The sequence below is a fragment of the Synchiropus splendidus genome, chromosome 1 (genome assembly GCF_027744825.2).
Source record: "Synchiropus splendidus isolate RoL2022-P1 chromosome 1, RoL_Sspl_1.0, whole genome shotgun sequence".
Classification (NCBI taxonomy): domain Eukaryota; kingdom Metazoa; phylum Chordata; class Actinopteri; order Syngnathiformes; family Callionymidae; genus Synchiropus; species Synchiropus splendidus.
In genome coordinates, this window is record NC_071334.1 from 19,596,543 (window position 1) to 19,623,975 (window position 27,433).

The 27,433-nt window shown below is 42.3% G+C and overlaps 6 protein-coding genes across 6 annotated transcripts; 2 read left to right on the forward strand and 4 right to left on the reverse strand.

Annotated features, from left to right (window-relative positions):
- Nucleotides 1-297: 297 nt before the first annotated feature.
- On the reverse strand, nt 298-10,555 carry podn (podocan). The gene is made up of 13 exons (XM_053862552.1): nt 10,366-10,555; nt 9,102-9,216; nt 8,480-8,540; nt 7,145-7,435; nt 6,967-7,060; nt 6,004-6,068; nt 4,025-4,134; nt 3,690-3,846; nt 3,499-3,614; nt 3,145-3,358; nt 2,615-3,058; nt 2,363-2,511; nt 298-680 (listed from the first exon to the last, which is right to left on the reverse strand). Exons 4-13 carry the CDS (start codon nt 7,415-7,417, stop codon nt 524-526), a joined length of 1,779 nt encoding a protein of 592 aa, XP_053718527.1. The 5' UTR covers nt 7,418-7,435; nt 8,480-8,540; nt 9,102-9,216; nt 10,366-10,555; the 3' UTR covers nt 298-523.
- Nucleotides 10,556-10,788: 233 nt separating this feature from the next.
- On the reverse strand, nt 10,789-13,946 carry scp2b (sterol carrier protein 2b). The gene is made up of 5 exons (XM_053862565.1): nt 13,785-13,946; nt 13,239-13,329; nt 12,655-12,784; nt 12,240-12,319; nt 10,789-11,376 (listed from the first exon to the last, which is right to left on the reverse strand). The coding sequence occupies exons 1-5, from the start codon at nt 13,805-13,807 to the stop codon at nt 11,281-11,283; spliced, it is 420 nt and encodes a 139-aa protein (XP_053718540.1). The 5' UTR covers nt 13,808-13,946; the 3' UTR covers nt 10,789-11,280.
- Nucleotides 13,947-14,983: 1,037 nt separating this feature from the next.
- Nucleotides 14,984-18,516, forward strand: cpt2 (carnitine palmitoyltransferase 2). The gene is made up of 5 exons (XM_053862513.1): nt 14,984-15,399; nt 15,990-16,070; nt 16,145-16,251; nt 16,427-17,728; nt 17,816-18,516. Exons 1-5 carry the CDS (start codon nt 15,230-15,232, stop codon nt 18,142-18,144), a joined length of 1,989 nt encoding a protein of 662 aa, XP_053718488.1. The 5' UTR covers nt 14,984-15,229; the 3' UTR covers nt 18,145-18,516.
- Nucleotides 18,517-18,729: 213 nt separating this feature from the next.
- On the reverse strand, nt 18,730-20,341 carry magoh (mago homolog, exon junction complex subunit). The gene is made up of 5 exons (XM_053845242.1): nt 20,152-20,341; nt 19,898-19,956; nt 19,311-19,421; nt 19,012-19,094; nt 18,730-18,931 (listed from the first exon to the last, which is right to left on the reverse strand). The coding sequence occupies exons 1-5, from the start codon at nt 20,240-20,242 to the stop codon at nt 18,832-18,834; spliced, it is 444 nt and encodes a 147-aa protein (XP_053701217.1). The 5' UTR covers nt 20,243-20,341; the 3' UTR covers nt 18,730-18,831.
- Nucleotides 20,342-20,748: 407 nt separating this feature from the next.
- aatf (apoptosis antagonizing transcription factor) lies at nt 20,749-23,992 on the forward strand. The gene has a single exon (XM_053854042.1). The coding sequence runs from the start codon at nt 20,800-20,802 to the stop codon at nt 22,381-22,383; it is 1,584 nt and encodes a 527-aa protein (XP_053710017.1). The 5' UTR covers nt 20,749-20,799; the 3' UTR covers nt 22,384-23,992.
- Nucleotides 22,731-27,382, reverse strand: uck2a (uridine-cytidine kinase 2a). The gene is made up of 7 exons (XM_053854045.1): nt 27,224-27,382; nt 25,674-25,833; nt 25,383-25,479; nt 25,072-25,214; nt 24,476-24,573; nt 24,347-24,395; nt 22,731-23,597 (listed from the first exon to the last, which is right to left on the reverse strand). Exons 1-7 carry the CDS (start codon nt 27,326-27,328, stop codon nt 23,461-23,463), a joined length of 789 nt encoding a protein of 262 aa, XP_053710020.1. The 5' UTR covers nt 27,329-27,382; the 3' UTR covers nt 22,731-23,460.
- Nucleotides 27,383-27,433: the final 51 nt, after the last annotated feature.

Genomic DNA, 27,433 nt, shown 5'->3' on the forward strand with positions numbered 1-27,433 from the left:
AGGACAGAACAGCTGATGTTCCACAGACATTGGGAAACAGTTTTTGGGCTGAGACAAATGCGTAGGTTCAGACCCCTGTTTCAGCTCTCCATTCACTTGGCATTGTCTTCTCATCATTGATATTGTGATATGCTGACTCAGGGTCCGCCAACGTGAGTCCCACATAGGAGATGAGCTGGGGTCCTTAACTTCAGGTGACAACTGAGCACATTTGAGTGGAAGAAGTGTTCTACAACTAGATCATTGCATAAGTGAAGCAAAAAATGAATTTTATATAAACATTTATTCTTACTGACTTTCTTAAATGTGCTTTATGTATTGGTCAGAATCAAGCAGAGAAAGACAGCAACCATAATGAATACCAGGTGTCAACATACACAAATATTAAAGCGCTGATAAATGCATTTCTAACCAGCCCATCAAGTGGAAGCTACTTTATCCGGCATCCTGCACCAGAAAAATGTCACAACACTCTTTCATGAGTCAACCTTGGGTGCCTTCAATGTTCTAGTCCATCCTTACTTCAATTAAGTGACTCTTGAGCGTCCTGCTCCTCTGTCAGCTCCACACCATCTTTTTTGGACATGTCCGTGTTTCCTGTGCCAATGTCCAGGACCTGCAGGTTGCTCAGGTGTGTGAAGGAGAGCTCGTCCACCGAGCCTGGAGATAGGCGGTTGAACCTTCAAAGGAGAGGAAGATGGGATTGTAATGTGTGTTTCATCATCTAAAACTATACAGGATGGTTTCTGATGAAGTCGTGGCCCAATATTGTTCAATACAACACTTAAACATTTGGCTCCTTAAAACTCACGGTTATGTGTTATTCACCTGTTGCTGTGCAAAATGGCATGAGTAGTGAAGATGTCCAAAGTTGATCAAATATTTATAATGGGATACGCAATTATTCATATTATTTTATAAAAACAATTCACTTCACATGTCATAGATCATAAATAACTTTTTAACATATTTGAAAAATTCTTCTCATTGGATATGAGTGATTTTGAATCATATTTCTATGAAAAAACAGCCAAAATGCAATTAACCTACATATAGGCGATGACACCGTCCAAATTCCCTTGGTGACGTAAACATATCAGCATTTCTAAATTCCGCCAGACTAAAATCTCTCAGCAGGAGAGATATTTTTGCGGAAAAACAAGTTAAGAGCAGCAGAAACAAGCAACACAAATGCAGTTTGGGAAAGGTCAAGTCTTGCTACCAGCTATAAAGCAGAGTGTTTCAGGTTCAGAGTGAAACTGTTGACAACAAAGGCTTTACAAGTGCTTAGCAGAGCGCTCTCTTCAGCGCACTGTCAGATTGCTCCTGGTCTGAATCGACATGACATGAAGCCGCCAGAGGAGATGAAGAGATTTAGATAACATATTGCCCTACTCTACTAAATGAGCACTAAAAACACATTTGCTGGCACATAGTAAAGCTGTATGTGTCATTTTCTGGCTTCTGGGATTCATCTCAGCGCTCTTCGTCACCAGCCTGTGCTTTCGGTTTTCTGCATCAATTGCTTTCGTCCTGACCACAGAATCACATCTTGCCATCGAAAAACTGAGCTGCTGAAGGTTGATACAATCAGGTGCTGTTGGAAATATAGTTGATTGAGTTTTGTGCTTTCTCATGCTTTCACACACACACACACATATATATATATATATATATATATATATATATATATATATATATATATATATATATATATATATATATATATATATATATATATATATATATATATATATATATATATATATATATATATATATAAAGCCCCTTCAGTAAATCACAACAGCACCCAATTGAGCGTTGAGCAATTTGACAACATGAATTGGAGCGGTCACGTTTTCAGCAGCCAAAAAAATAGTTCGACCACATAGTTGTCACAGGTCACTCAGTGAACACTATTGAGTTCAGAAAGATCAAAGGAACCAGTGACATGATGCAATAGTTGCCATCTCAGGTAGCAATGGAGATCTCTGCGAAGATAAATCCATGTTCCGCCTTCTGTGCCTTACCCTGACACTAAATGTTTAATGGAAAAGAAAGCTAAGTTCATATTATAGCTTCATTTTAAGTTAAGGTGAGTGGATGATCAAAGAACTAATTTGAGACGTGGAATAAACAGGTCTGCCCCTCAACAGAGATTATTTCCGAGCAGCAGTATTACAGTTGTGCTTGCACAATCGTGATTTGAGCTGAGTTCCACCCAAAACGTTTGGTAACAAGTCACAGTTGGATTTCACAGATGAAAACTTTGGTTAGAGTATAGAAAACATCCCTTTGAAATATATTTTCCTTCTCCATCAAAGAGCTTGCTCATCACAAACAACATGTCTTGGCTGCACACCTCAAGAAGATGCCTTTAAGATTGGGTGTGCCTTCGAAGGCGGAGGCAGGAACACTGAAGATTCGATTTCGCTGCAAGTACAGATACTCTAGCGACTCCGGCAGGTCGGTGGGGATGTGAGACATCAAGTTGCCTGATAAGTCTAAGGTCTGCAGTGAGAGGAAAAAGCATAAATTGACAATTTGTTCAACATGTCATGATCAGCTTGCTTGTCATTTGTTCTGCTGCTATATGTTCGAGAGCCAGACTCACCGTCAGAGCACTCAGCTCCAGCCAAGCACCCGGATAGACGGAGTTCAGCTTCAGTTGGTTGTCACTGAGGATGAGCTTCTGAAGCTTCTCCATGCCCGTCAATGCGCCATGCGGAATGGAGCTGAGCTGGTTGTTCTTGATTTCCAGCACTTTGAGGCTGCGTGGCAGACCCATTGGCAGCGAGTGCAGGCTGTTCCCAGACAGAGCCAGTGTTTCCAGGAACCGAAGCTTCCTGAATGCATCACGGTGCAGCTTGGCGTTAGTGAGCTGGTTGTAGTTCAGGTTGAGCTCAGTCAGGGTGTAGAGCAGGACCAGATCATTACGGCCAATTTCTGAGATCAGGTTATGCGGCAGCATCAGGGTCTTGGCTCTTCGGGGCAGCCCCCTGGGAACCCGCTCCAGGAGGTTGTTGTACATATGAAGGGTGTGTAGCTTCTTCAAACCCTAGTCAAGGGTACACAGTGATTAATTCCCAAAAATCTACTGAATTGTAAAGGAGAGAACTGTGGGGTGGGGGGGAATGGTCCTACCTGGAAGGCACTCGGGTGGATTGAACGAGATTTGAGCTTGTTATTGTGGAGAAGAATGTACTCCAAATTTCGAACAGACACAAGAGCATCTTGAGGGATGCTGCGGATAGAATTCTTCTCGAGGTGGAGCAGCACCAGATTGCGTGGAAGACCCTTAGGGACGACACTAAGGTTGTTATTTGACAAGTCCAGACACTCCAGGCTGCTCAGCTGGCTGTCAGGCGAGACAGAGAGAGGAAGTCTGCAGGTCACCACTCATGTCTGCATGTCAGAGGACGTGTGTGTGCTCATCAAGCATTTGACAAGGACTGTCTGCCAGTTCACTAGGGATAGAGTTCATAGCATATGTGTCACCTGAAGGTCTCGTTGTCCATGCCGTCGTTGGTCAGGAGGTTGTTCTGCAGGTACAGCTCTCTCAGGTTTGGTAAGCCGTTGAAAGCACCTGCTGGGATCTTTTCCAGCTTGTTACTCTGCAGCATAAGAAACAAAAAATGCCACTGTGCAGCTGATCTACAGAAGATAGAACTCAGGGGGACTGAGAAAACCTTCAAATGAAGACGGTATAAAGCAGACGGAAGATTGCTGGGAACAATCCGCAGAAAATTGCTAGACATGGTGAGAATCTCCAGGTTGTCCGAACCATTGAACATGTGTTCAGGTAGAGCAGCATCAGTGAGCTTGTTGTTGTGGAGATACACAGACCTGCAAGATAAGTCATGTCAGAGCATGGTGCTACAGTCTGATGGATCAGCTGCACAAGGCTTCTCTGACTGATGACCAGATTGAAGCCATAGAACAAATGAATACAGTGATGTTAGCAGACCCATCTTCCATGTCTATTTTAGAGCAAGAACTGAAGTAACATAGTAGCAAACTGCACCTCAGTTTCGGCTTGTGGCCAAATGTATACGGGTAGATCCTGGTCAGCTGATTGGCTGCAAAATCGGCACTAACCAAAGAGGGAGGCAGGACCTTGGGGGCAGATGTGAGCTGAGAGAGAAGAGAGATGAGATTATTTGTTACAGCTTTTAAAAAGCCTTCACTAATATTTGAGGATTAAAAGTCCCCCTCCTTGAATTAACAACTCTCCCTGACTAATACCAATGTGAAAGGTGAAAGTTTCGACAAGAATATTTAAATACCAAACTCTGAAGAGAGTGCTGACAGGGTGGAATGGGGAGACACGACTGAATGAGGGAAATAAAGAGGGGGGTAGTAAGTGAAAGAAAGAGGCACTGTGGTTGAAGGTAGTTTTGTGTTATGCTGAATTTTTCCTATGGGCCACACAAAATGACAGTGGCTCAAAATCAGAAATGAAGTTAAGGAAACCAGACTCAGACATCTGTAGATCCGGGTAAAAGGGGGGAAAAAGGGAAGATCTCTAGTTATTTTATAATCTTTGAAACATTTTTTTAATTATTATTTCATTTGTTTTTAGATGGAAATTGTTCTTTTGTTGTTCTTTGTTGTTTTATTCCTGTCACTCGATCATTGCCTTGTGTCCGGTTGTGCTGAGCAGCAGCGATGGTAGTGGAGGGGAAAGCACTGGTGAGATTAGATGTTCATTTAGAGCTTTCTCCTTTATAACATGGTTGATAGATTAAAGCAGCACGGGTGTCTTTGAGGCTTAGTGAGCACTTTAAAATCCCCTATTCTTCCTGCTTGCCTATTCACCAGCAAATCTGTCCATCCTCGCTTGCTTGTGCCGTGTCCAAAGGGGTCAGTAACAATTTAGCTGCTACCAGCTGTCTCTGACCACACTGCAGTGATTACAAGCAGAAGCTCCAGCTCAGCGACAGGAAACCTCTCACTACGCAAGATCTGTCTTTCTAGCGCTTTGAACAGATGCAGGAGAAATGACCAATGGTGGAACCAATGCTTCAAAGCAGGAGTTCTTGAAGTCTAGACAGAGTCTCGAAAATCTTGGGGATTGATTCGATCTTGACTTTAAATTGAATAGTAAATAAACAGGTGATGAACGGTTGACTTGTCCCGGGTGTCCACCAACTATTCCCTAAAGTACCTGACAGGCTCTGATAGGCTCCAGCCCTCCACAACCCCATAGAGGAATAAGTACAAAATGGAGTGAATGATTTGAGTAATGTGTATGTTTCGTGATACAGTATTTGATACCATGAAAACATGTTTTGTTTCTGTCTCTCTGGTCCTCTGATCTTGGAAGGCTTGGATGCTTACAGATGGTGAATGTAGTTTTCTCCTTGTCACAACTGATGTTGCAACGTTGTTCCTTGATGATATTCCTCCTCCTCAAAATGGATATGAAAATGTTGGGCCTTTCAGTGGTCCCACAACTGTTTAATGTAAAATGTTATGTGGGGACATTTCATTGCTTTCCCCAGCCTCTCACCCTTAACTTATCCATCCAAAACAAATGGCTAACCTTATCCAGGACTGTGAACCAAACATGCGCCCAATTATAATAAACTACTTTTACTCATGTTTTTAACTAAATGTCCTCACAAAGCAAAATGTCTTCGCAAGAATGTGGCTTGTCAAGTATGGCAAAACATGCCCACACACACACCTACAAAAAAAATAAAAATACATTTTTCCCAAGTAGTCTCAATTTTTGTGTTACTACTTTCTATATTGTTTTACTTTTGTTGCATTTAACTGCCCAAAAACGGAATCTCACATTGATCTTCATAGAAGAATGTATAATACTGTGTCATTTAACCAAGGGAGCCCATCCCAGCTTCTTGGGTTGAGGGACAGGCGGGCCACTAGCACATTACCGCACAGACACAATTCCACCGACAGTAATCTGTTACTTTTGACAAAGGGTGCAAGTGCATACTGTGTAATAAATGCCACATCTGAATATGAAGTAACACTCACCTGGTTGTTTGCCAAATATAAATATGCCAGCTCATCAAGCGTCTCAAAACCTTCATCTTCTAGCCCTAGGAAGATGGAAAAAGACATTTATAAATAGACATTTTCTCCAAAAACATGATAGTAAGCATAACAATGAGGCATCTTAATTCACAGCAGAAGGTGGTGCGGCATGTGTGAGTGCAGACCTAAAGCATATAGCAGAACGGATGTAGTCATAAGAGCAGACAGATGAACGGACCAAGGATTCAAATGGCAGAAGACAACACACAAGACGCTTGATATGTTTCAGCTCCAGCCATAGAGTAACATTTATTATTCTGGGTTATCAAACCGGAAAGGCTCCCAAAGCCCATTTAGTGAGTACTTACTTTTGCTAATCGGAATGTTGTTCAACAATTATGCCAAGGATCTGTCAGATATTGCTTCTTGCACATTGCACTCACAGGTTGAAGGGAAATGTGTCAGAGATTTAGAAACAGACAGACAAACTGTTGTCACAGCTGCTGAGAGGTCCAATAATCCACACAGCTATCTCTTCTTCTTGGCGGCATGAACAGCCGGAGGGGCACAGACCCGCTGGCAGCGCGCCACCACAATAACAGGAACAATGCGGCCGAGCCGGTGGGAGCGGAAAGCGGTTGCCATTTGGCCCGGGCCATCTGATGTTTACTCTTGCTGCTGATTTTTTGGCAACCTGATTTCAGGTCATCCTGAAGAGGGCATGGTAACAGCGTGTTCATGTGAACGAACACCTAACTTTTTTCTAAATTGAGATTGTGACAACAAAAATGCCAAGAGGTGATGGCTATTTTAGATGAATGTGTGACCCCTGAAGAGTGGGTTCCAAAACAGGTGATGGTGGTTTGTCTGATTTCTTTCTGTTCTAATGTCACAAAGAAACAGAATAAGATGAAAAAGACAAAAGAAGCGTCACAAACTACTGTTAGAGCTGTAACTGTTTACCCTCTGAGGTGAGTAAGTTGTTCTGAAGGTTGAGAGTCTCCAGCTGATGCAGATGAGAAATGTGCTCCACAGTTATCTCCTCAATCTTGTTGTTCTGCCAAAAAGAGAAACCCCAACAATACCCCCAGCATTACGCAAACAAATGTGGCAAACACGTGTCTGTGTTTTTGGATCGCACCTGTAGAGAGAGCTGCCGTGTTTTCTCAGACAGCTCCGGGGGGAACTCTGTGAGGTCCACTCCTGCACAGTCCACTCCTCCCTCCACTGTGCAGCTGCACTCTGTCGGACATTCGATTGGCTCTGTTTTTGTCTGCGCAGTTGTGAGGTCAGTCTCCACGATTGCTTCATCCTCCTCTTCTTCAAATTCAAGAGGTGTCTGGCATTGCACCAACGCGCAGGCCATGAGCAACAAGCACAAGGAGTGCAGGATGGAGTGTTTGAGAAAGTCCATTGTTGATGCCGAGAGCTCCTGTTTCACAGTGGTTACACAACAAGAACAACATGTTGGGGAAATGTCTCATCAGCAGCAGCGTCTCATTCACACGATCTGGTTTGTATCCTTGCCCGTATTGTACAACCAGTTCACCTTTCAAGCAACATTCTCCTGACTACAACATACTTCTATCACATTCCAACACAGAAGAACCATTTGCGGAAAGATTCAACTTTTTATCTTCACATTTGTAACAGCAGACAGGAAAGTTCTTCCAGAGCCCATGTTATCAGTGGGAGAGGTGTTTCTGCTCACCATAACACTCAAATGTTTGTATGTTTCTCACAGTGGAGAAAGGTTTTTATACCAGGGAGCCATTCGGCAGATTCCTTAATGCCTCGGCTAAGACAAGATGAAGTGTTTTGTTTTTAATGTTTTTCAAAGTGCAGTTATGTCACTGAAAAACACGTCTGGTGACTCATTCACATTAAGCTTAATGTAACTTAGAACAATATAGATGCTGAGAGCCAAAAATAACGTAATAATTCAGTATATTAGATATGTTTTAAATCCACCCAGTTACATCTGAGCCCAGTAGAACAAATCTGTTTAAGACATCCCATCAATTACCTTTATAAGAAATGGCTTTTTGGATTCTTTGTATATCTGCATCATGGACAACATTTCCTAAGATTCCTTTGTTTTTAACAGTTTTCCGAGAAGGCTGTCATCACCGTGAGGTCAGCAAGCTTTCGGGAAGCTGATGCAGATTAAAGAAAATGTAAGAGCACCATGCGTTGATTTACATTTCAGTATTGAAAGAGATTAAATCAAACAGGATAAGAGCCTTAAGCCCTCGAGACGAAAGCCGTTATTAGGTTTTATTGTATGTATTTTTCTTTTTCCTAAATGTAAATATGCTGCAGTGACGTGAAATGCAGACATGAATCACACACAACTGTTCACAATAGCTCATCATGCAAAGAAATGTTTTTCAAAAAAGGCAAAAACTGGACACATTTGCTTTTTTCATTTTTAACTTTAAAACGTTTTGCAATGTGGTGTCAGCAGCCTACTCACCTGGACATGTACAAGAGCAACTTTTTTTTTTGGCTGTCTTCAGTCTTCAGCTCCAGAAAAGCTAGTTATGGAGAAATAGATAAGTCGATTTCAACACAAGAGTGTTGAGCCCATTGAGAGCTGAGCTTGTTTTGTGATTTCAATACACCTTACAAAATGGTATTAAATTATTGTGATCACCATTGTGAAAGGGTATTTTTAAATGGTCACAAAATGTTCTTGATGCTGAGAGCCAAAAGCATGATGTAAGAAGTTGGTTCGAAGCAACACATCTGAAATCTATTAATCATAAATTATTCAGTCATTGCAAGGTCACACACACACAAATCCATGTGGGCAAGAAATCACAGACACTCTTAAGTAGACAAGCCAACTGTTTCTATAGTGGCCATGTGTGTGCGCTCTCTCTCTCTGTCTTTCACATGCATTCATTCATTGACATCTACCATTATACATTCACCACAGTTGGAGGTGTAATGCAACATCATGATTCTAATGAAGTTGTTGAGATGATGTCACGTGCAGGGCAGTGTAGTACAAACACGCAGGTCATGCAGGGATGAGCAACACTCTCTTTGTTTGCCCTCTATACACATGCAGCATGGAAGGTCAAGTACTTTACCCCTTCAGAGCGACGTCCACTCAGGTCTGAAGTCCAGTCCAGACACACACTGGCCCATAGCAGATGAGGAGTCGCACACAAACACCCTCCAGATGTGAGTGTGGGAGTGGGAATGCTGGGAGACCAGGAAGGAAGGACAACAGTGGAGAGAGAAAAATCAGCAGAGTGAATAAGCGAGAAGCTGAGAGAGAGCCAGGAACCAGATTTTTATGATTTCTGCCCAAATCTGTTGTTGTGGACTTGATTAGTCTGGATTTTTTTAAGTGAATTTGCCAAATCCCTGAAGCATTTAAAATTCTAATTCTTGACTTTGCTTTACCTTAAACATTAGAGCTTAATTGTGACTTTTTATGACTTCGTTGGGAAACATCCAACTTTCAAAAGCCAGACACAAGCGACAGGATATGATCTAATGTTGCACGTGTTTCTGGAGAAATGTCCCCCATTCTTTGCGTCTGGACATCTGCTGTATGATATGATACACTAGCTGCCACCATGCTTTTTCAAATTGTACAGTGTCTGTGATGAACAATTGGAATCTAACTATTCATGTTCAAGTTTGTTCCACTTCATCTCGTGAGGATATAAAAACTTTTATCCTTATAGAAGCAGCAGTCACTTATGGCACCCCCACAAATGAGTTGACAGAAGTGTGTTCGGCTTCAGAACATTTTAACTACTGGAGGGGAGTCTAACAAAAGCATCTAGAACTGTGTATATAATAATACAACCTAAAACGTATACAGTAAAATACTTTCCTAGTGATAAAGCAGACTTTCCTACAGACACAGCAGACTCCACGTCTGTCCGTTTACTTGAACAGCAAATGGGATCAACTCTCAGTTTAAAAGCTGAGTCAGTCTCTGCAATGGTGAGAAATACTTTTTGGTCATGCTCTCCGATGCCAGCACTTCTATTTGCTTGTGGCAGACACAGTTTCTTCAACTGGAAACTGTATATTCATATATTGGGTTTCGCAAATATTTGCTCAGTTTCTGACAGATTCCCACACACAATGACTGTCTTTTCCTAAGAATGGTTCCACATATCTGTCTCTGATTACTCCAAAGATGCAGATCAATTTTCCACTATGTGACATTAGCCAAATAATTCTTATCTATTTAAGTGGAGTATTATGATTCCAATTGAAAACAGGTGATATACCGTAGTATGATTGGAAAATCTGGATGAGTGTAAGCTGCAGTGGAATCTGGGTCAGTGCAAGTAAACAGATTTGTCTCTAAAGCTTTGCTCCTCCACTTACGTAGGAAAAACTACAGCGTGGCAGTCTGGAAGCAGGTCGCAGCAGCTCTGGAAACATGGAAGCTCCTCCAACAAGGCCTGGCCAAGTCCTCCCTGACATCTGCAGCGGTCCAACAGTAGGCTGTAACGGAGGAGGGTCGTGCGACAGAACCACCAACAGGGAGCCCTTCATACTGCACAGGAGGGGAAAATACAACACAAGACATCCGATATCTCGGCACAGATGTGAGGTGACGCCCCGGCCAACTCCATCCCAGCAGCCCAACAAGGACACTTTTGGACATCTGGTCATTTTTTCCATTGACTCATCTATAAACTCACCATTAACATTTCATCATCGAAGTCCAGGGGCCCCCGGCGTTGAACAAAACCAGAGCCGGACTGTTGAGTAACAGACTGTTCTCTTTAATCTTGTCAGTGAAATCATAAGATGCACGATATCAATGGCGGGAGTTCAATCACGGCTCTTACATAACCACGCCAGAGGATGTGTGCGATCTCAAGACCACCCACCAAACCAGATCATTCACTTAGTACAAAGACGTTGTTTTAAGATTGATGCACATGATAGTTAATACAAGAGGTGCGCTGTTACAACACCGTAGAGAAGGGGATACGTTCAGGGAAAGACCTGTGACTCTCGACACAAGGAGGCACTTACATGTGCGTGTATCCAAACATTATCAATCAGCTCTACTCAAACAGTCAAAAATAATATCTGCGCTAGATTGAAAATACTTTATTAGAAAGTTCCTCATCTCTTTATCTAGTTATTTCATGACTTGTGGGGGTGCAGATAAATCCCCCGCTCACTCAGGGAGGTCGGTAACTGGGAAATGCCTCAGCCCAGGGAGAAGCTCAGCATCCACAACGCTGCTCAGTTCTCCACGAAGCATAATCTAATCCAGCGTGTCATCTACAGCTTGGCTTTGCCGGGCTGCAGCTGCAGGTTCTGGAGCTTCATGGCCAATCCCATGTTCCCGGTGATTTTCAGCTTGCCCTGGAAAAACGCCTGTGAACGACAGACGGTGACAAACATGATGACTGGTGTGAATCCGAGGTTCAGCACCGTCTCTGCGGTACAGGACTACATGCTGCTGGTTTTTGCTGCCAAAGATTAACTCGACCAGAGGAAAGTGGGCCAACAGCAGCGGCTTATGAAATGTCATGAAACAGAACGTCACTCATGCACTGAGAGGAAGAAGTGGAGGAGTCCAGCAGATGACAGCGTAATCATTGGACACAAATACAAGGAGCATTAACTCTGTACTCAGAAGTGAAGCCACGATGAAACCCATGCAGAAGAGAAACTGATTGAATTTGCTTTTGTTTGAAGATTAAAAAGAAAATTGCTGACAACTCTGTATAAACAAATGTGGAGAGATGTGCCGCGTCTTTTAGGCAAAGGTTGACTCTTCTGCGAGCCATTTTAATGCTGAACAAGCCATTTTCCTTGCCAATAAGATCATATAATGTTACATAAATGTTATTTTATAATGAATGCAGCCACAGACCATCAAGATAAACATCATCTCAAGTTCACTCCAGGCAGAAGGCCATAAAAAAAAAGTTTAAAAAAAAAAAAAAAAAATCTGAAAGCTGATGAAGCTCATCTGAGATCCATTAAGTTGCAATAAGCGGACACCATTTAATACAAGAATCTGGAAGTATTGAGATAAAACCAAGCTTGTTGTGGTCATGAGATATGAGTTTTCATTCAAAAATGTTAAAATCCAATATTTTGCTGCTTCTCTAGGGCTGTTTCAGTAACCATGCTAGTTTACTGTCCAAGGTTATCTTGCACTTTTGTGTCACACGTATAAACAGGTGTCTGTACGCTGGACGTCATTGCACAAGACGCTGGTGAGTACTCACAGTCTGAGGGTTCATCTTTCCCGTCATCAATGCCAACAAGTCTGTGTCTGTAATGTGTATGGTGCAATCGGCTTTTTTGTCTGGAAAACAGAGACACAAGAATGTTTGGGCAACATCCGTCAGTACGTTTTTCCCAAGCTTCAAGATGCCTGACTGCAAATAGTTGACGTTATTGATTATTAGCTGTGGTTTATCAGCAAAATGCCATTAGGCTTTAAAGGTTTAACATCTTCAGAAACTAAGTCCCAGTTACTGTCCAAAACTAGATAATATACTAAATACATGAAGTACAGAGGCTACCTCTGACAGCCCCAAAACATATGTAGGTTACTCAACGACTTATAAATTACAAATCATGAACAGAAATTACCAGGTGAATTGAAAATCACCAATGAGGCATAAGCTAAAGATTCACCTGTGTCGTTGTGAACACAGCCATTGCCGTTCTTCACATCCACGAACCAAGTCGCCTCTTTTCCATCTGGGCCATCTTTGACTTTGAAGGCAAACACTCCACCAATCTTCTTCACGAACTGCTCTCCCTCCTGTTCATGGTTGCACAAGTGAAAAGCCAACATAAAAAACACAATAAAGAGAATGGAATAGGTGTGTGACATTGAAGCAATACCACATATTCCAGAGCAGTCTCAGTAACCAACACCTAATATTATATTATCCAATCCCAGCTACCAGTCCAGTCCATCACTAAACACATATAAACAACCAACACTGGCCCATGCAAACACACTTGAGTACAATTTACAGTTTCTGAAAGAATTAAAATATATATGTCACAGCTCTGCAAATCAGTGAAAAAGGTCAGTTGGACTATTAAAAAAGAGTGGAAACAAAGAGCCGCAGACAATAACAATAGGGTTGATTCTGACCAAAACAGTTCTGGAGTTAAAAGCATAAACCCTCTGGAATGACTTGAGATTCTCATGGAGTACAGTTGGGTTTACAGAGTAAAAAAGTAAAAATAAAGGGACATTTGATCACCTCTTGCAGCTTTTTGTTAATTTCTTGAAACACTGAATGGGCCTTGAAACCATCAAGACCATCACTGGCGCTGGTTTTCACAGCTTGGATCCTGAAGACGCAAGTAAAAACAAAGAGCAGATTAGATGATAAAACATAGATGTATAACTTTAATTTAGGCGTTACAAAACTAAAACAAAAATACAGCCAATCCAATCTCATGTGTCATCTGGAAGATGAACGCGGTACGCTTTTGTTTGTAGGAAAAGATAAGCGATATCTTGTTGACAAGCAGCACACATATCTTCTGTTTATAGATCATTGACAATTACACCAGATGTGAGCAGAACCGAGAACCATTCAGGTGATGCTAAAATGTCAAAATATGACTTGTAAAATATGGTGAACTTAACAACGTAATGTTGAATTACAAATATGACATAAGATGAAAGACAAATGATCTGACAGCTGGAGGCTAACTTTACTTTCATGGGTGACCTTAACGCTGAACGACTGGCACGAATGCGCAATTACGTCGAAGATGTATTTTGCATGCAGTAGTCTTACCTCTTTGTCTGCATTTCAGGCATTTTTAAAAAAATATATATAGTTGATATGAAACGCAATTGAAAGAAACCGCTGATGTAGCTTGAACTTCGCTAGTACCTGGTCTGATAACTTCCGGGTTTCTTCCGGCTTCGTCGTGCTTCAGACCCAACCTGTCGATGTCAGATCCGTGTATAACGACTGCGCTTTTACGCAAATCTGTCATGTTAGAAAAAAAATATTCTCTAAACATAATACCATGTAATACTGTATTCGAACTTCATCATCATCACCAATGCAGTAAAAATACGAGGAAAAAACACGGTATATAAACGATTTATCTCTGAGTAATAAATAAGAAAATCGCAGCGGAATTACTTGTAACATATATTGCATTATATATTAAATTATTTAACACTTGGGACGCATCTTTTTAAGGTTAATTGACTTTTCTCTTTAAGCCACTTATTAGTAGAACGTCAAGCAATAAATGAAATCACTAAATGAACCAGAAATTAGCACTCAAGATATATTGTCATAGAACGTACAATAACGCATAAACATATGTTGGGGTCCTGCAACAGTCCAACAAAACACAAATCAAAACAAAAAACGCAATTTAGAAAACATAAATTGTGTGATTATCACCATTCCCTTTAATAGAGCAGCCGTAATAGGAAACAAGTGACACATTGATCAAATTTGATGTCTTCAGAAATGTTTTGACATAATTCATGCTAGTGGGAGAAGAGAAAATCTGCAGTACTTCGGAGTTAACTGCGCGTCACTGAGAAATACTGAGTCATGCACTGACCAATATATTGTATAGTCTGCAGCATAGACTTTACCGCATGAGCACCAGTTCTGCCTGGTGAAGTTCCACAATTTGTAGTCCCAAAAGTTGGACGGCGTCTTCTTCATCGTAGAGCGTTTTGGTATTATTCCTCGCAGAGTAGTTGCAGCGTGTGTAACACTGATCTCTACCGGCCACATTGGTGAATAGCAACTGAAATGATTTATAGAAATCCAAACGAATGTTACTACCGGCAAACTGGGACGATGTTCGATGTAATGAAAATCACATAAGGTGTACAAAACTGAATGGCTCACAGTCGTAAAAGATACATTTATGGATTATACTTCTCACTTCCTTATTGAGGGCGGTGTCATGTGACCAACCAAACCGTTTCCTTGTTAGATTTTTTTTTATATTTCACTCTTCTAGACCATCCGATTTCCTGTCAAACAATTTATTTTTACATCAAACAAATTTATCTGTTGATATTCAAATTATTCCGTGTACTTTCGTAGGTCGGCTCATATCGGTTGCTATTGCTAACTAGCTCGACGCCGGCAGAGCTGTCACTACTGACCGCAGCTGGGTACCGTGTGGGTTTACCGTCCCTTCTTTCCACTGCTTATTATACCGTATTTATCACGGTCAAAGGGAAGAAATTATCAAGACGATGTCGAAACTAATACCAGTGCCTTGCGTCGCCTCCGTTTGGAAACACAGACGTCTTGTACATTTGAGGAATTTGGGAGTTCCGACTCGACAGTTGAGCAGTAAACCTGACTCGGAGTACTTGCAGCGCAGTGTGGTACCGTCCATGCACTACCAGAAGAGCTTACCCAGGTGAGATAGCACCAGTGCAAATAGAAGAAATTGTTGTTCAGACATGATCTAGACGAGAATGTTTTTTGTCAGATAAATTGTAATTTGTCTAACAAATAAAATAAGGTAGTGGTGATATTTTGTTCCGCTCAGAAACGTGTACTTCAATCCAGAAGGTTTAACTTTAGCTTTTGAATGAATGTAGGTCAAGGTGCACGCATGTAGTGACCCCAGTGACCACTGGGGGAACCATGTAAAGACAGTGAAACTAAGCAGCGGCAGTAGAAACAGAAAAATATCTCCCTTCTTAAACACAAATCACCGATAATCTGGTTCATCTTCTTTTGCTGAAATGAACAAAAAGGTCTCTTCAACAGTTTGACATGTGACACTCTCTTAATACTTATTGCTTTTAGTTTTCACTTTTTGACTCAATTGAATTGCATTTTTCTGAAATATTGTCATCATTTCCGCAGTACAAAAATGTATTTGATTTGAATTAGATTAGATATATACACCAGAGTGGGGAAATTGGAGGCAGCAACAGTAATATAGGCGTTGCGATGTACGCTGAAAACCTTCATATTTCAATAAATGTATGTATTGTCAAGGCTGCCCGTACCAAAATTGGAAGATACCATCCGAAGATACTTAGCAGCTCAGCGGCCTCTCCTGAATGATGACCAATTCAAGTAAGTCGGACAAAGCCGTCCTCAAATATCTGTTCGTAATGACGTGTGTTCATATTTTTCAAATGTGTCCCAAGGGAAACAGAAAAAGTGGCTGTGGATTTCCAGAATGGCGCTGGCAAAGTGCTGCACGAGGAGCTTGTCGCTCAGGACAAGAACAACAAACACACCAGCTATATTTCAGGTCTGAACGTGACACGAGCACAACAGAAACCTTTTTAAGAGTACTGACTCAAATCATTGTATGTCATCAAATATCATGATTTTGATGTCGTCGCTGTTAGTTTACCACTGTGTGCTTCAGCTTTCTGCACCTTAACAAAACCGTCACTGATGTTGCCATCTGTCTCTTCTCCCAGCTCCATGGTTTGACATGTACCTGTCTGCACGCGACTCTGTGGTGCTCAACTTTAACCCTTTCATGAGCTTCAACTCGGACCCAAAGCCGCAGTACAACGACCAGCTTGTGCGGGCGACCAACATGGTGTGTTCAGCAGTGCGCTTCATGAAGACGCTGCGAGCCGAACTGCTGGAGCCTGAAGTCTTCCATTTGAATCCAGCAAAGAGCGACACAGACCAATTCAAGAAGCTGATCCGCTGGGTCCCCAGCTCTCTGTCCTGGTATGGTGCCTACATGGTGAACGCCTATCCTCTGGACATGTCCCAGTACTTCCGCCTCTTCAACTCCACACGTGTCCCCAAGACAGGGCGTGATGAGCTGGTCACTGATGTGAACGGACGGCATCTGCTGGTCATGAGGAAAGGACACATGTATGTGTTCGACGTTGTCGACAGGGATGGGAATTTGGTGACGCCGGCAGAGATTCAATCGCACCTGAAGTATATTTTGTCTGACCAGACACCTGCAGCTGATCATCCTCTGGGTGTGCTGACCAGTGAGAACAGGGATGTGTGGGCCGGACTCAGACAGAAGCTGCTAGCAGCTGGGAATGAGGAGAATTTAAAGTTAGTTGATAGTGCTGTATTCTGTCTCTGCCTGGATGACGAGACCATGAAAGACCCCATACACATCTCACACACCATGCTGCACGGTGACGGCTGCAACCGCTGGTATGACAAGTCCTTCAGCATCATTCTGGCCAAAGACGGTCAGGCAGCTATCAACTTTGAGCACTCCTGGGGCGATGGGGTGGCCGTGCTTCGGTTTCAGAATGAAATCTTCAAAGATACGACGGAGAAGCCACTTGTGCATCCTGGATCTGCTACGCAGGTGGATTCGGCATCTTCTGTGCGCAGACTTAGCTTCAACATGGACGATGAGGTGAAGAGTGGTGTTAAGAAGGCAAAAGAGAAGTTTGATGCCGCAGTGTCCAGACTGACCATTGATGCAATGCAGTTCATGAAAGGTGGGAAAGAGCAGCTGAAGAAAAGCAAGCTGAGTCCAGATGCAATTGCTCAGCTGGCCTTTCAGATGGGCTTCCTGAGGCAGTATGGCCAGACAGTAGCTACATACGAGTCCTGTAGCACGGCAGCATTCAAGCATGGCCGTACGGAGACCATCCGTCCTGCGACTGTCCACACCCAACTGTGTTCACATGCTTTTGTCAATGAGCCAGGGAAGCACACTGTGGAGCAACTGAAGGGATTACTCAGCGAGTGTTCCAAATATCATGGCCAGCTCACCAAAGAGGCAGCAATGGGTGAGCATGCATCTCTGTCTTGCATGGTGTAGTATAGCTGTCACAACTTTGTTATCACGCCCTTACCTTTTCATTTTTCTCCACCAGGTCAGGGATTTGACCGTCACCTGTTTGCTCTGAAGTACCTGGCCAACTCGAAGCCGCAGCCTCTACACGGCCTGTATGCTGACCCAGCATATGCCGCCATCAACCACAACATCCTTTCCACCAGCACTCTGACCAGCGCAGCAGTGTCACTCGGAGGCTTCGCACCAGTGGTGCCTGACGGCTTCGGTGTCGGCTACGGCGTCCATGATGACTGGATTGGCTGCAACGTTTCCAGCTATCCGGACCGCAATGTCCACGAGTTCCTGCAATGTGTCCACAAGTCTTTAGAGGACATTTTTAAAGTTCTGGAAGGGAAACCACTCAGTTAGGGGATGAGTCTATAGTGACGGTGGTCATTGTTATTTAATGGTTGAGGTGATGGTTTGGACCATCTAGAAATCTCAAATAAATGGGTTAACTATTATGCTATCATCTGTACAGACTGTAGGATTGAGGACTGTGGACCTCTTTGATTGTCTGTCCTGGTTCTAAGAAGTGACCTTCAAGAACACTGCAGTAAGAGATAAACTTGAAGTAAATTTTGTGTAAAATAACTGGTGGCTCTGAAGTACAGTAATGTGTGATATGAATAGTCATATTAATCTTGTGGAATGTATTTTAAAATAAATTAATTTGAATTAATAGGTCTCAGTTCATACAAAACAAAAAAGCATTTTGTTGCAGTAAAATAGCAGGTCCTAAAGAAACCTGACACAAGAGAGTCAAAACTGCCACAGTAGTACTCAGTATGTCATGTGCAGCAGCTACTCTGATAGTTTTTAAATATGCACATGCATGTTCTGAGATAAATATTCTAGGTACACCCTATAATATGCTGCCTCATTTCTCTTCAGACCAAGTCCAAGTTCGTGGAGTGGGATAACTTTTATCAAGTATTTGAGTAAACTCACTCTTTTTTCCAAACTTTTTATTTCAAATAAAAAAGAAAGTTCAATCACAAGCAAATGTACAAATGTGGTAGTACAACAGAAAGGCAAGCTAAACATTAAAATCATTTAGATGGGCTTGATCTTGAAGTGCAGGCCGATCAGACTGAAGACAAGACACTTCAAATCCTGCACCAGGTAGTAGAACACTCGCAGACCTTCGGGATCCCTGTAACAAGAGTTTGGGGTCACTTGAAATGTCTGCATCCAATATTCACAGCATTAGAAGTTGGAGCACCAAGAACTCACTTTGACTTGTTGACGTCAATCAGAGAGCCAATCTTGGAAGTAGTGAAAGAAATATGCTCATCACCGATAACAATTTCAAGCTCCTATGGACAAATGAGACATCAGATGAAAATCAGGGCTTTTACTGATAGAAAACAATTATCACATTAAAATTGAGGCATGCTTCACAACAGACCTGTGTGAGTTTTTACTGGACATAAAATTTGCCTGGGTCATCTCCCAAAGGCAGAATTCCATTTTAAATGACTTAAAACAATGGTGTAGGTTAAATGAATTCGGATCAACTGTGATAAACAAACCTGTCTGCCAACTCTGTCTGGGGGCGGCCAGATTGTGTCATCCTCCTTGGTTATCTCACTGTCATCGATGATTCTTTTCAGCTCCTCCATCACGCTCTTGTGCACATAGGCCTTGAAAGAGAACACAAAATACAACAAGTTATTGCCAATAATTGCCAATACTTCTCACTTTCAGTGAGTAACTGAGATTCAAGTTAAAATGAGGAATAATTTACAGTTTAAAAACAACACTTTAGAATTATCATTTTCAAATGTAACAGCTGTAAGCTAAGATAAGGCAGACATTTAAGACGAGACGGTATAACAATTTTACTATAAGAAAAAAAAAAATAAAATGTTCATGCTCTAATTCACTTTGAGGAGGGAGGTTACACAGGGAGGTGGTTGACTATCTGCAGTAATCCCTGGGGGGGGAACCTTTTACTGGTTTACACGTACAATGCATTTGCTATTCAACTATGATTCGGAGCTTTGAATGGACCATCACAAAACACACATCAAGCGGCATACCGTGTACCTAAACATACAATCTGACTAAAACTTTGTTAGTTAATATTCGCTTGAAGATCGATATTCCACACACTTACCTCTTTTCGGATCATGACGTCGTTCTTGTAGTTGCTGTTGTTTGCGTATCGCAATTTGCCTGCAACAGAACGAATAGCAATAATTACCACATAATAAAACACACGATGCAGTACAACACGTTACAACGAAACATATGTATGTAACTGTTTTAAAATGTAGTGAAAATTTGGCGCTTCCATGTTCGGTACTGAGCGGCCTAGTTGTCGGTGAGATCTTCACACGCGAACAAATGCTAACCGGACAATAAACTTACCATCCGGTCTGAATTCAAACTCCAGAAATTCGTGGCCAAACTTCCCCTTGTGTCCAACATAGTACCGTAAATAAAAGTCACTCGTGGACATCTTCCTCAGCGCAGAAGGCGATTTACTCGAGTGAACTTTTGAATGACTAGCAAGCTAACAAGAAGAGCAGCCTGTTCACGCAGGATCGTCGTTCAGTCGCGCATGCGTGAAAGAAAATGGCGATGCTGCATTTCCTGAATTTTGTCTGTCAGGTCGCTACAGTCACCGTGTCGCGACAATAAATCCTTCTGAATGCTGAAAGATTTATACATATTCTGAATATTTCTTTCTGTTTTTAAGACATATGCAATTCAACATTAACAATTGTGGCATAATCCAAACAATTTGAAAACGTACGTCACATTTAGTTCACGTGTGTTCTCTTGAACTGTAAGCTTCAAATTCTACCTTAAAGTTGAAAGTGTAACTCTATATTCCTATATTTGGTTCACTGTTCACTGAGTTTGAGACTACGTGAGCGTGTGTGCCCTGCGAGACTACGCTGCGGGATAAAAACGTTTCAATCGGTCACTCGTTTTCTTCGTCATCACACTGTGTGTCGTCATCAACCTGCCCGAAGAACTCATGCTGCATGTGGTCGTCGAGTCTGTGCGAACATGGCAGGAACATTTTCACAGCAACTGGAAGAGCTTTTAAACCCGTTACCCAAATTTGCCGACCCCGAGGACGATGAAGACGACGCGACTAAGGCAAAAGTTGTTGAAGGCCTTGACGGAAGCGACGGTGAGGAGGACGGGGTCAACGTCAGCTCCTTGAGGAAGCTGAACTTGCTCTCTGACACCGATGTCAGGTACAGGGGCAAAGCAGTGTCTCGCAAGCAGCTGCTGATGGACTTGGAAGCAAATGAAGATGATGATGACGGAGATGATGATGACGGAGATGATGATGATGATGATGATGATGATGATGATGATGATGATGTCGACGACGACGACGACGACGACGATGATGATGGAGAGAAGGCTGACGCTACCAGAGATCTAGATGACGATGCATCTTCAGTGGATGAGAATGATGCAATGTTTTCTCAGAGTGCAGTGGACTTTCATAAACTGACTGAAGGCATGGACGATCTGGGAGAGAGCGAAGGGGATGAGAGTGATGAAGATACAAGCAGTGGTGGTGATGATGATGATGATGATGATGATGATGATGATCTGGTGGACAATGAAGAGGATGGAGCAGTGACCACGTTCTCCCAACAGAAGGTGGACGAAGAGGTGGAGAAAGGAAAAGCCGTCAAAAATCAACTGGTACTTTGGGATCAGCTATTGGAGGGTCGTATTAAAATCCAAAAAGCCCTCATAACGACAAACCAGCTGCCGCAACCGGAAACTCTACCCGAGTTCAAGAGGAGAGGCGGAGTAGAGTTGGCTGCAGCCTTGAAGACCAACCATAAAGCTCTGAAAGCCCTGCAGAGGTCACTACTGGAGTTACATGAACAGCTGCTCTTCCAAAATACAGAAACACGCACCATTGTGATGTCTGATGATGCACAAAGTGATGAGGAGCATGAGGAGCGCGGGCCAGTCAAGCGTAAACTGGAAATGGCTGAGTATCCCGAATTTGCAGCCAAGCGCTTTGCTGCCTTCCAGCCCTACTGCAATGCCACTTTGCAGAAGTGGCATGACAAAACCAGACTGACCATGGGCAAGAGCAGCAAAACCTTTGGTGCATTTGAGAGGAACATTCTGACCCAAGTTGAGCATGTGCTGATGGACAAGGAGAGGCTAGTACGGAGGACACAGACCAGACGCTCAGAGTACAGAGTCCTGGGGAAATCGGAGAAGCCCACTGTTGCTGCAGACGTCAGCTGTGAGGGACAGGAGCCTGAGCTTCAGATTAAATCAAACACTCACCTGAAGGATTTGGATGAGGACATCTTTGACGACGACGACTTCTACCACCAGCTGCTCCGGGAACTCATTGAACGCAAGACCAGTGCAGCTGACCCCAACAACCAGGTGGCCATGGGCAGGCAGTGGCTGGCCATCCAGAAGCTCCGCAGCAAGATCAAGAAGAAGGTCGACACCAAAGCCAGCAAGGGACGTAAAGTCCGTTTCCACATCCACAGTAAACTTGTGAACTTCATGGCTCCCATAGATCACAGCTCCATGAGTGACGAGGCTCGCAGCGAACTGTACCGCGGCCTCTTTGGCCAGAACTCAGTCCGAGAGTGACATACAGAGAGTTGTTATGGAGAACGCATGGTGTATGAACATGAACACAGTGTATACATGGAGAAATGTTTGTCTGTTTGAAAAATTCAGGGGTATTTTGATTATAAAATGCTTTTCATGCAAACGCAAGTTGTTTTGAAAATAAAACTCTTATCCATTTGTGTTGTGAAGCATACAATAACCTGACTGTGTTCATGATCAGTGCCATGGCTGAATGTTTATGACTGACACTCTGTAGTCCAAGCAGTGACATTTTAAAAACAGTCTTCATGAAGTCGGTTTCATTCAAATGTTACCAAGGTGGAATTCGTAATGAAAAACAAAACTCACACATACAATAACACATTTATTTTTCAGTAGCAAACAGCCACTACCCTGAATTAGATTTATTTAAACGTAACAGAACTAAAATTAGAGTAAAACACCTTCTACCAATGTGTTTTCAGACTGCAGTATAAAATACAACCAAGTGGCAAAGATGAATTTTATAAATCAGACAACGCATGTATTTATCACAACGCATCAAAGCAAAAGTAGTACCTGAGAATCTTTTCAGGAAAACATGACAGTACTTATTTACGTATTTATAATGTGTGAAAATGTGTCTAGAACAGATTTTGAAAACATTAAATAGTAGATTTAAATGAATAAATCTTATTAAGTACAGTCTTAATACTGCGCAAGGAAACGTCTTTGGTGAAGATGTCAGACATCAAATTGGACAATGGAAAGAACATAAATCGGGTAACACTGCCAACTTTTTAAAAAACACAATATAAATCAATGCTGAACACCTGAATGTTTTAACAAAATGAATCCAGTTGCATTATTGTAGTGATTCTCTCCGGGGTGGAGGGAAAAGGCCATTAAATAGCATGTAGCTATGCTGTTTCTCCTGTGATGTGAAACGGGACATTGAAGAACCCGTCTATGCATTATATTGCATTGTTGAGTGAAAATCATTTGCTGAAACATTTCTTTCTTTCCTCGCTCACCATCACTCCGTTCATTATAGCAGGGTCTGTTATGCACATTTCCCAGCACATAAAAAAGGCAGTTAGACAGGATGTAGTGTACTCAGTGCGGGCGACTGCTGGACTCCATGGCTGCCGGCGTCTTGTTTGTCCCATCAGCAATGAACCACCCATTGAGCCGCTTGGTCAGACCCCCGTTTAGAATGTCTTGGATGTGTTGAACGATCAGGTTAATAGCCACTAGAACAGCAACATATAGCATTAGCTGAAAGTTACCTAGACACGAGAATGTTAAATCCCCGCTCCCCCCCAAAAATGTAGTCATCACAAGGTTATGCTTGTTGCACCCAATCTGTAGCTCTCATACATTTTAAACTATAGGCAGGTGTGTTTTGCTTCTTAAATACTTCATTAGAGGTACTGTATGAATATCTAAATGTGGTTAAAATGTTACTTTCATCAAGCAAAAAAAAAGCCATTACTGGAAAAGTGGGGGAAATGTGATCCACTGACTCACCAACAATGGATTGATATTGTATTGCAAATTATTTTCATTATGGAAAAACATCAGCTTAGACTACAAAATACACTTTTTGAAGAAATGGACTGAGATGAAGGAGCGACAACAAATGTAAAACTTGAGTACATGTAAGAATTCTATGATGTAAAGCAACTCTGGATTTCTTACAATGTACACATATTTATATGATTATTGTTATTGTTTCTTTTTATTGTTTGTCAGTAGATTTTGCTCATACCTTGCTTACTTCCTTTTCTCCTTATTGTTATAATTATTGTGATAATATAATTGTTCAGCAGAAATGAAAGTGACAAAATACCTACAAAACAATTCCAGTTTAAGGAATAGTGTGACTTCATTCGCAGCATGTACTTTCTTTCCCATAACCTCGTCCTGCTATCACTGTTGCACCTGCAGTCAATGCAGTTATGCGAGTTTGTCCAAAGCACATGTCCCAAGCTTCACTCACCAAGGTTGTCTACTCCTCTCGGAATGATCACATCCGCATACTTCTTTGTCTGCAACAACAGAAAACAAGTCTGTAAGTGAGAGAGTCTCCAGGTGCAGCAATGGTGCCACATAGAGGGAAAATACTCGCCGGCAAGCAGAACTCCTCAAACGCGGGCTTCACAAAGGTTATGTATTGTGCAAGGACACTTTCCAAATCCCGACCACGCTCACTGATGTCTCGCAGTACTGTGACGAAACCAGATGAAAGATATCAAATATGTGTCCAACTTTTCTGAAGTGTTTGACAGGCCACCAGTCATTTGAACGACAATTATATCAGTGCTTTACATTACAGTGATCAATGTGCAATATTTCAATTGAGGTCCATATATTCCAACAAAATAATTCCAGTAATTAATACACAGGCAACTTGAATATTCCAAAAGTCAATTTCACTGTAAAAGCAAGACACCAATTTCGTTGCGTGAACATCAACAACAGGAATTCCAACGTTAGTAAACGTTCACAGGGCAGTTTATTACGCTACAGTAGTTAAGACTGATGCATTTCTGAATTCAAATGCGATCCCAACTGTCTTTCTTTTGATCACACAGCTGCTGAAAGTATATAAGCATGTGTGTCCACAGAGATACTCAACGGTGCTCCAAAAAATTTGCTTCTTCTCATTGTGTGCACTAAAATTTCTAATCATGCCAAGATCTTTTAACACAGCGGGGTATTCACCTCTGCGTGACAGTCGCGTGTCCGCATCAGTGTCCACAAACAGCTTCATCTGGAAAAGGTCTCTGACTTCTTTGGAGGAGAACATCAGGATTCCCTCAAAAAGAACCACGTCAGCTGGGTACACAGTTACCGTCTCCTCTTTCCTGTCAACCATAGGAAGGAGAGACGTGAAAAGTCAACAATCTGTCCACTCGTACCTAATAGTGCTTATTCCCCATAGCTCCAAGAAGAGGATTCGCTGTCTATCCACGTGTTTCTGTGCTCTGGCTTCAATGACAATCGTACATAAATTTGAGACACAGACATCCTACCTTGAATGACTGACAAAGTCGTAAACAGGGATGTGAACGGTTTTTCCCTGCTTGATGTCTCTCAGAGTTGATATTATGAGGTCGTTGTCGAATGCATCTGTGGAAAAGAAATGAGACGACATCTAGTGAGCCATAGTAGGCACATTGTCTAGCAGTGACTTGTGATCGAGTCAGGTCTGTCAATTCACACATTGTCATAGCTGCACGAATCTGTCCGCACATAGCATCTGAACACGTGTGTGCACAAAGTCACTATGCATATTTCAAACGCCATATTGCCAACTAACAAACCTGGGTGGTCAAAGTTGAACTGGCCCTTTAAGGCCTTGGCTTTCTGCTCCGTGGTCAGGACCCTGTAGAAGCTGTCCTGGCTGAGAATGGCTACCTGCCGCTGGTGGTGGTCGATTTCATTCTGTCCCAGCAGCTCCATGATCTTGCTGCAGACTGAGGACTAAAAGCATAACATTAGAGCATTACTCATCAATTATGTACCCTGTTATGTCATGTAGACATTTTCTTTCAGAAGCCAGTGTGACATCAAAAATGGAGGATAGTGTTTTACTTGATATCGACAGGGCTTTGTTTCAGTGTTGGGATGACCACCAACATACAGTTGGAACAGTTTGGCAACAGAAGAGAACAAGGGTGGGAGGAACGCAGGTGGGAGGCATAGTGTTGAGTCTACACAGCAGGAAGTCAAAGCCACAGATAAACTGTCAAATGTCTCCAAGACGACAACAAGTGCAGTTGTTGTCTAGAACGTCATTTGTAGAGCACTTGCTTGATGATTTTCTTTTTATATATAATCATTTATATCCCAGAGAAGACAAAGTGAAGGGAGGATCGTTTTGAAGAAAGACCTGATATAAAAGGTGTAAATATTCGATTTGCTGAGTCACAGATACCTATAGATACCCTGCTATAATTTTTCTGAAAAGTAGGCATTCATCAACTGTTTTGCTTACGTTATGCCTTTTTCAAGTGTTGCTTATTCTTTTGATATTATTTTAAGTGACACTACTTAGGGTAAGTGCTGAATAGATCATAATATAAGGCATAGCAAATAATCCTAGTGTGCCTAACAGCACTTGCAGCTCTTGAGAGTTTTCAGTAAAAAAGGAAAGGTCAATAAATGCACATACAGAGTTTCTGTCCTAAAAGTCATTGACTTAAAAGGTAAATTATCGATACTCAAGACCACATGTCCTCCACTGTCTACACATATCCTTGGTTGACCCACATCAGTCAACTTCACAACACAAACACATTAACAGCGCATGTTCTCATTTCCAGTGTCTGATGACATGAGTGAACGCCTCACAATTAATGACACAAAAACATATATTATGATCAAGTCCGTAATTCAGGATTAAACAAATCAGAACAATGAGGCTGTTCCAGACAACAAAGCAGATTTGTGATGATACAGGTCATTTGTTAGGCGGCGCAGACAGGAGAGCTCACAGCTGACGCTGGTTAACTGATGTAACACTGATTTGCCAACACATGACTGTCTTCTCTTAACCTGGAAAACGGCCAATAAAGAGCAAACACGGGCAATACACTGCTGACAAGCTCCAATTTATCATGAGAAATTTCGTATGTGCTTTGATTTTTTACGTTTGACTAATAGAAATTGTTTTGTGAATGAAGTGCGAATGACCATTATAGGAGATCTCGTTCACAGATTTATAAACGGAATGGACGATGCTGGCAGTAGCATACAACAATGCGAAATAACATCAGGATCTGTGTCAGGCAAGCAGTCCCACACAACACAGCTGACTGAAAAGGAAATGTGTGAGGAACATCGACAACCATTGGCGAGGCGGGGGGCAAACCTTTCCACTGGCTGTTCCTCCAGCGACCCCGATGAGAAACGGCTGCCGGTTATCGCGCTCATTTCCCGGCTGTTCACCTGGCTTTGTCTCGCTGTCGCCGGCCATGCTTCATCTGCAGCGTCCTGCAGCTCCCTCACACACACACACACACGCACACACTGTAAGCCCCTCCCTTCTGGTGATGCTGATGATGCTGATGCTGATGAAACC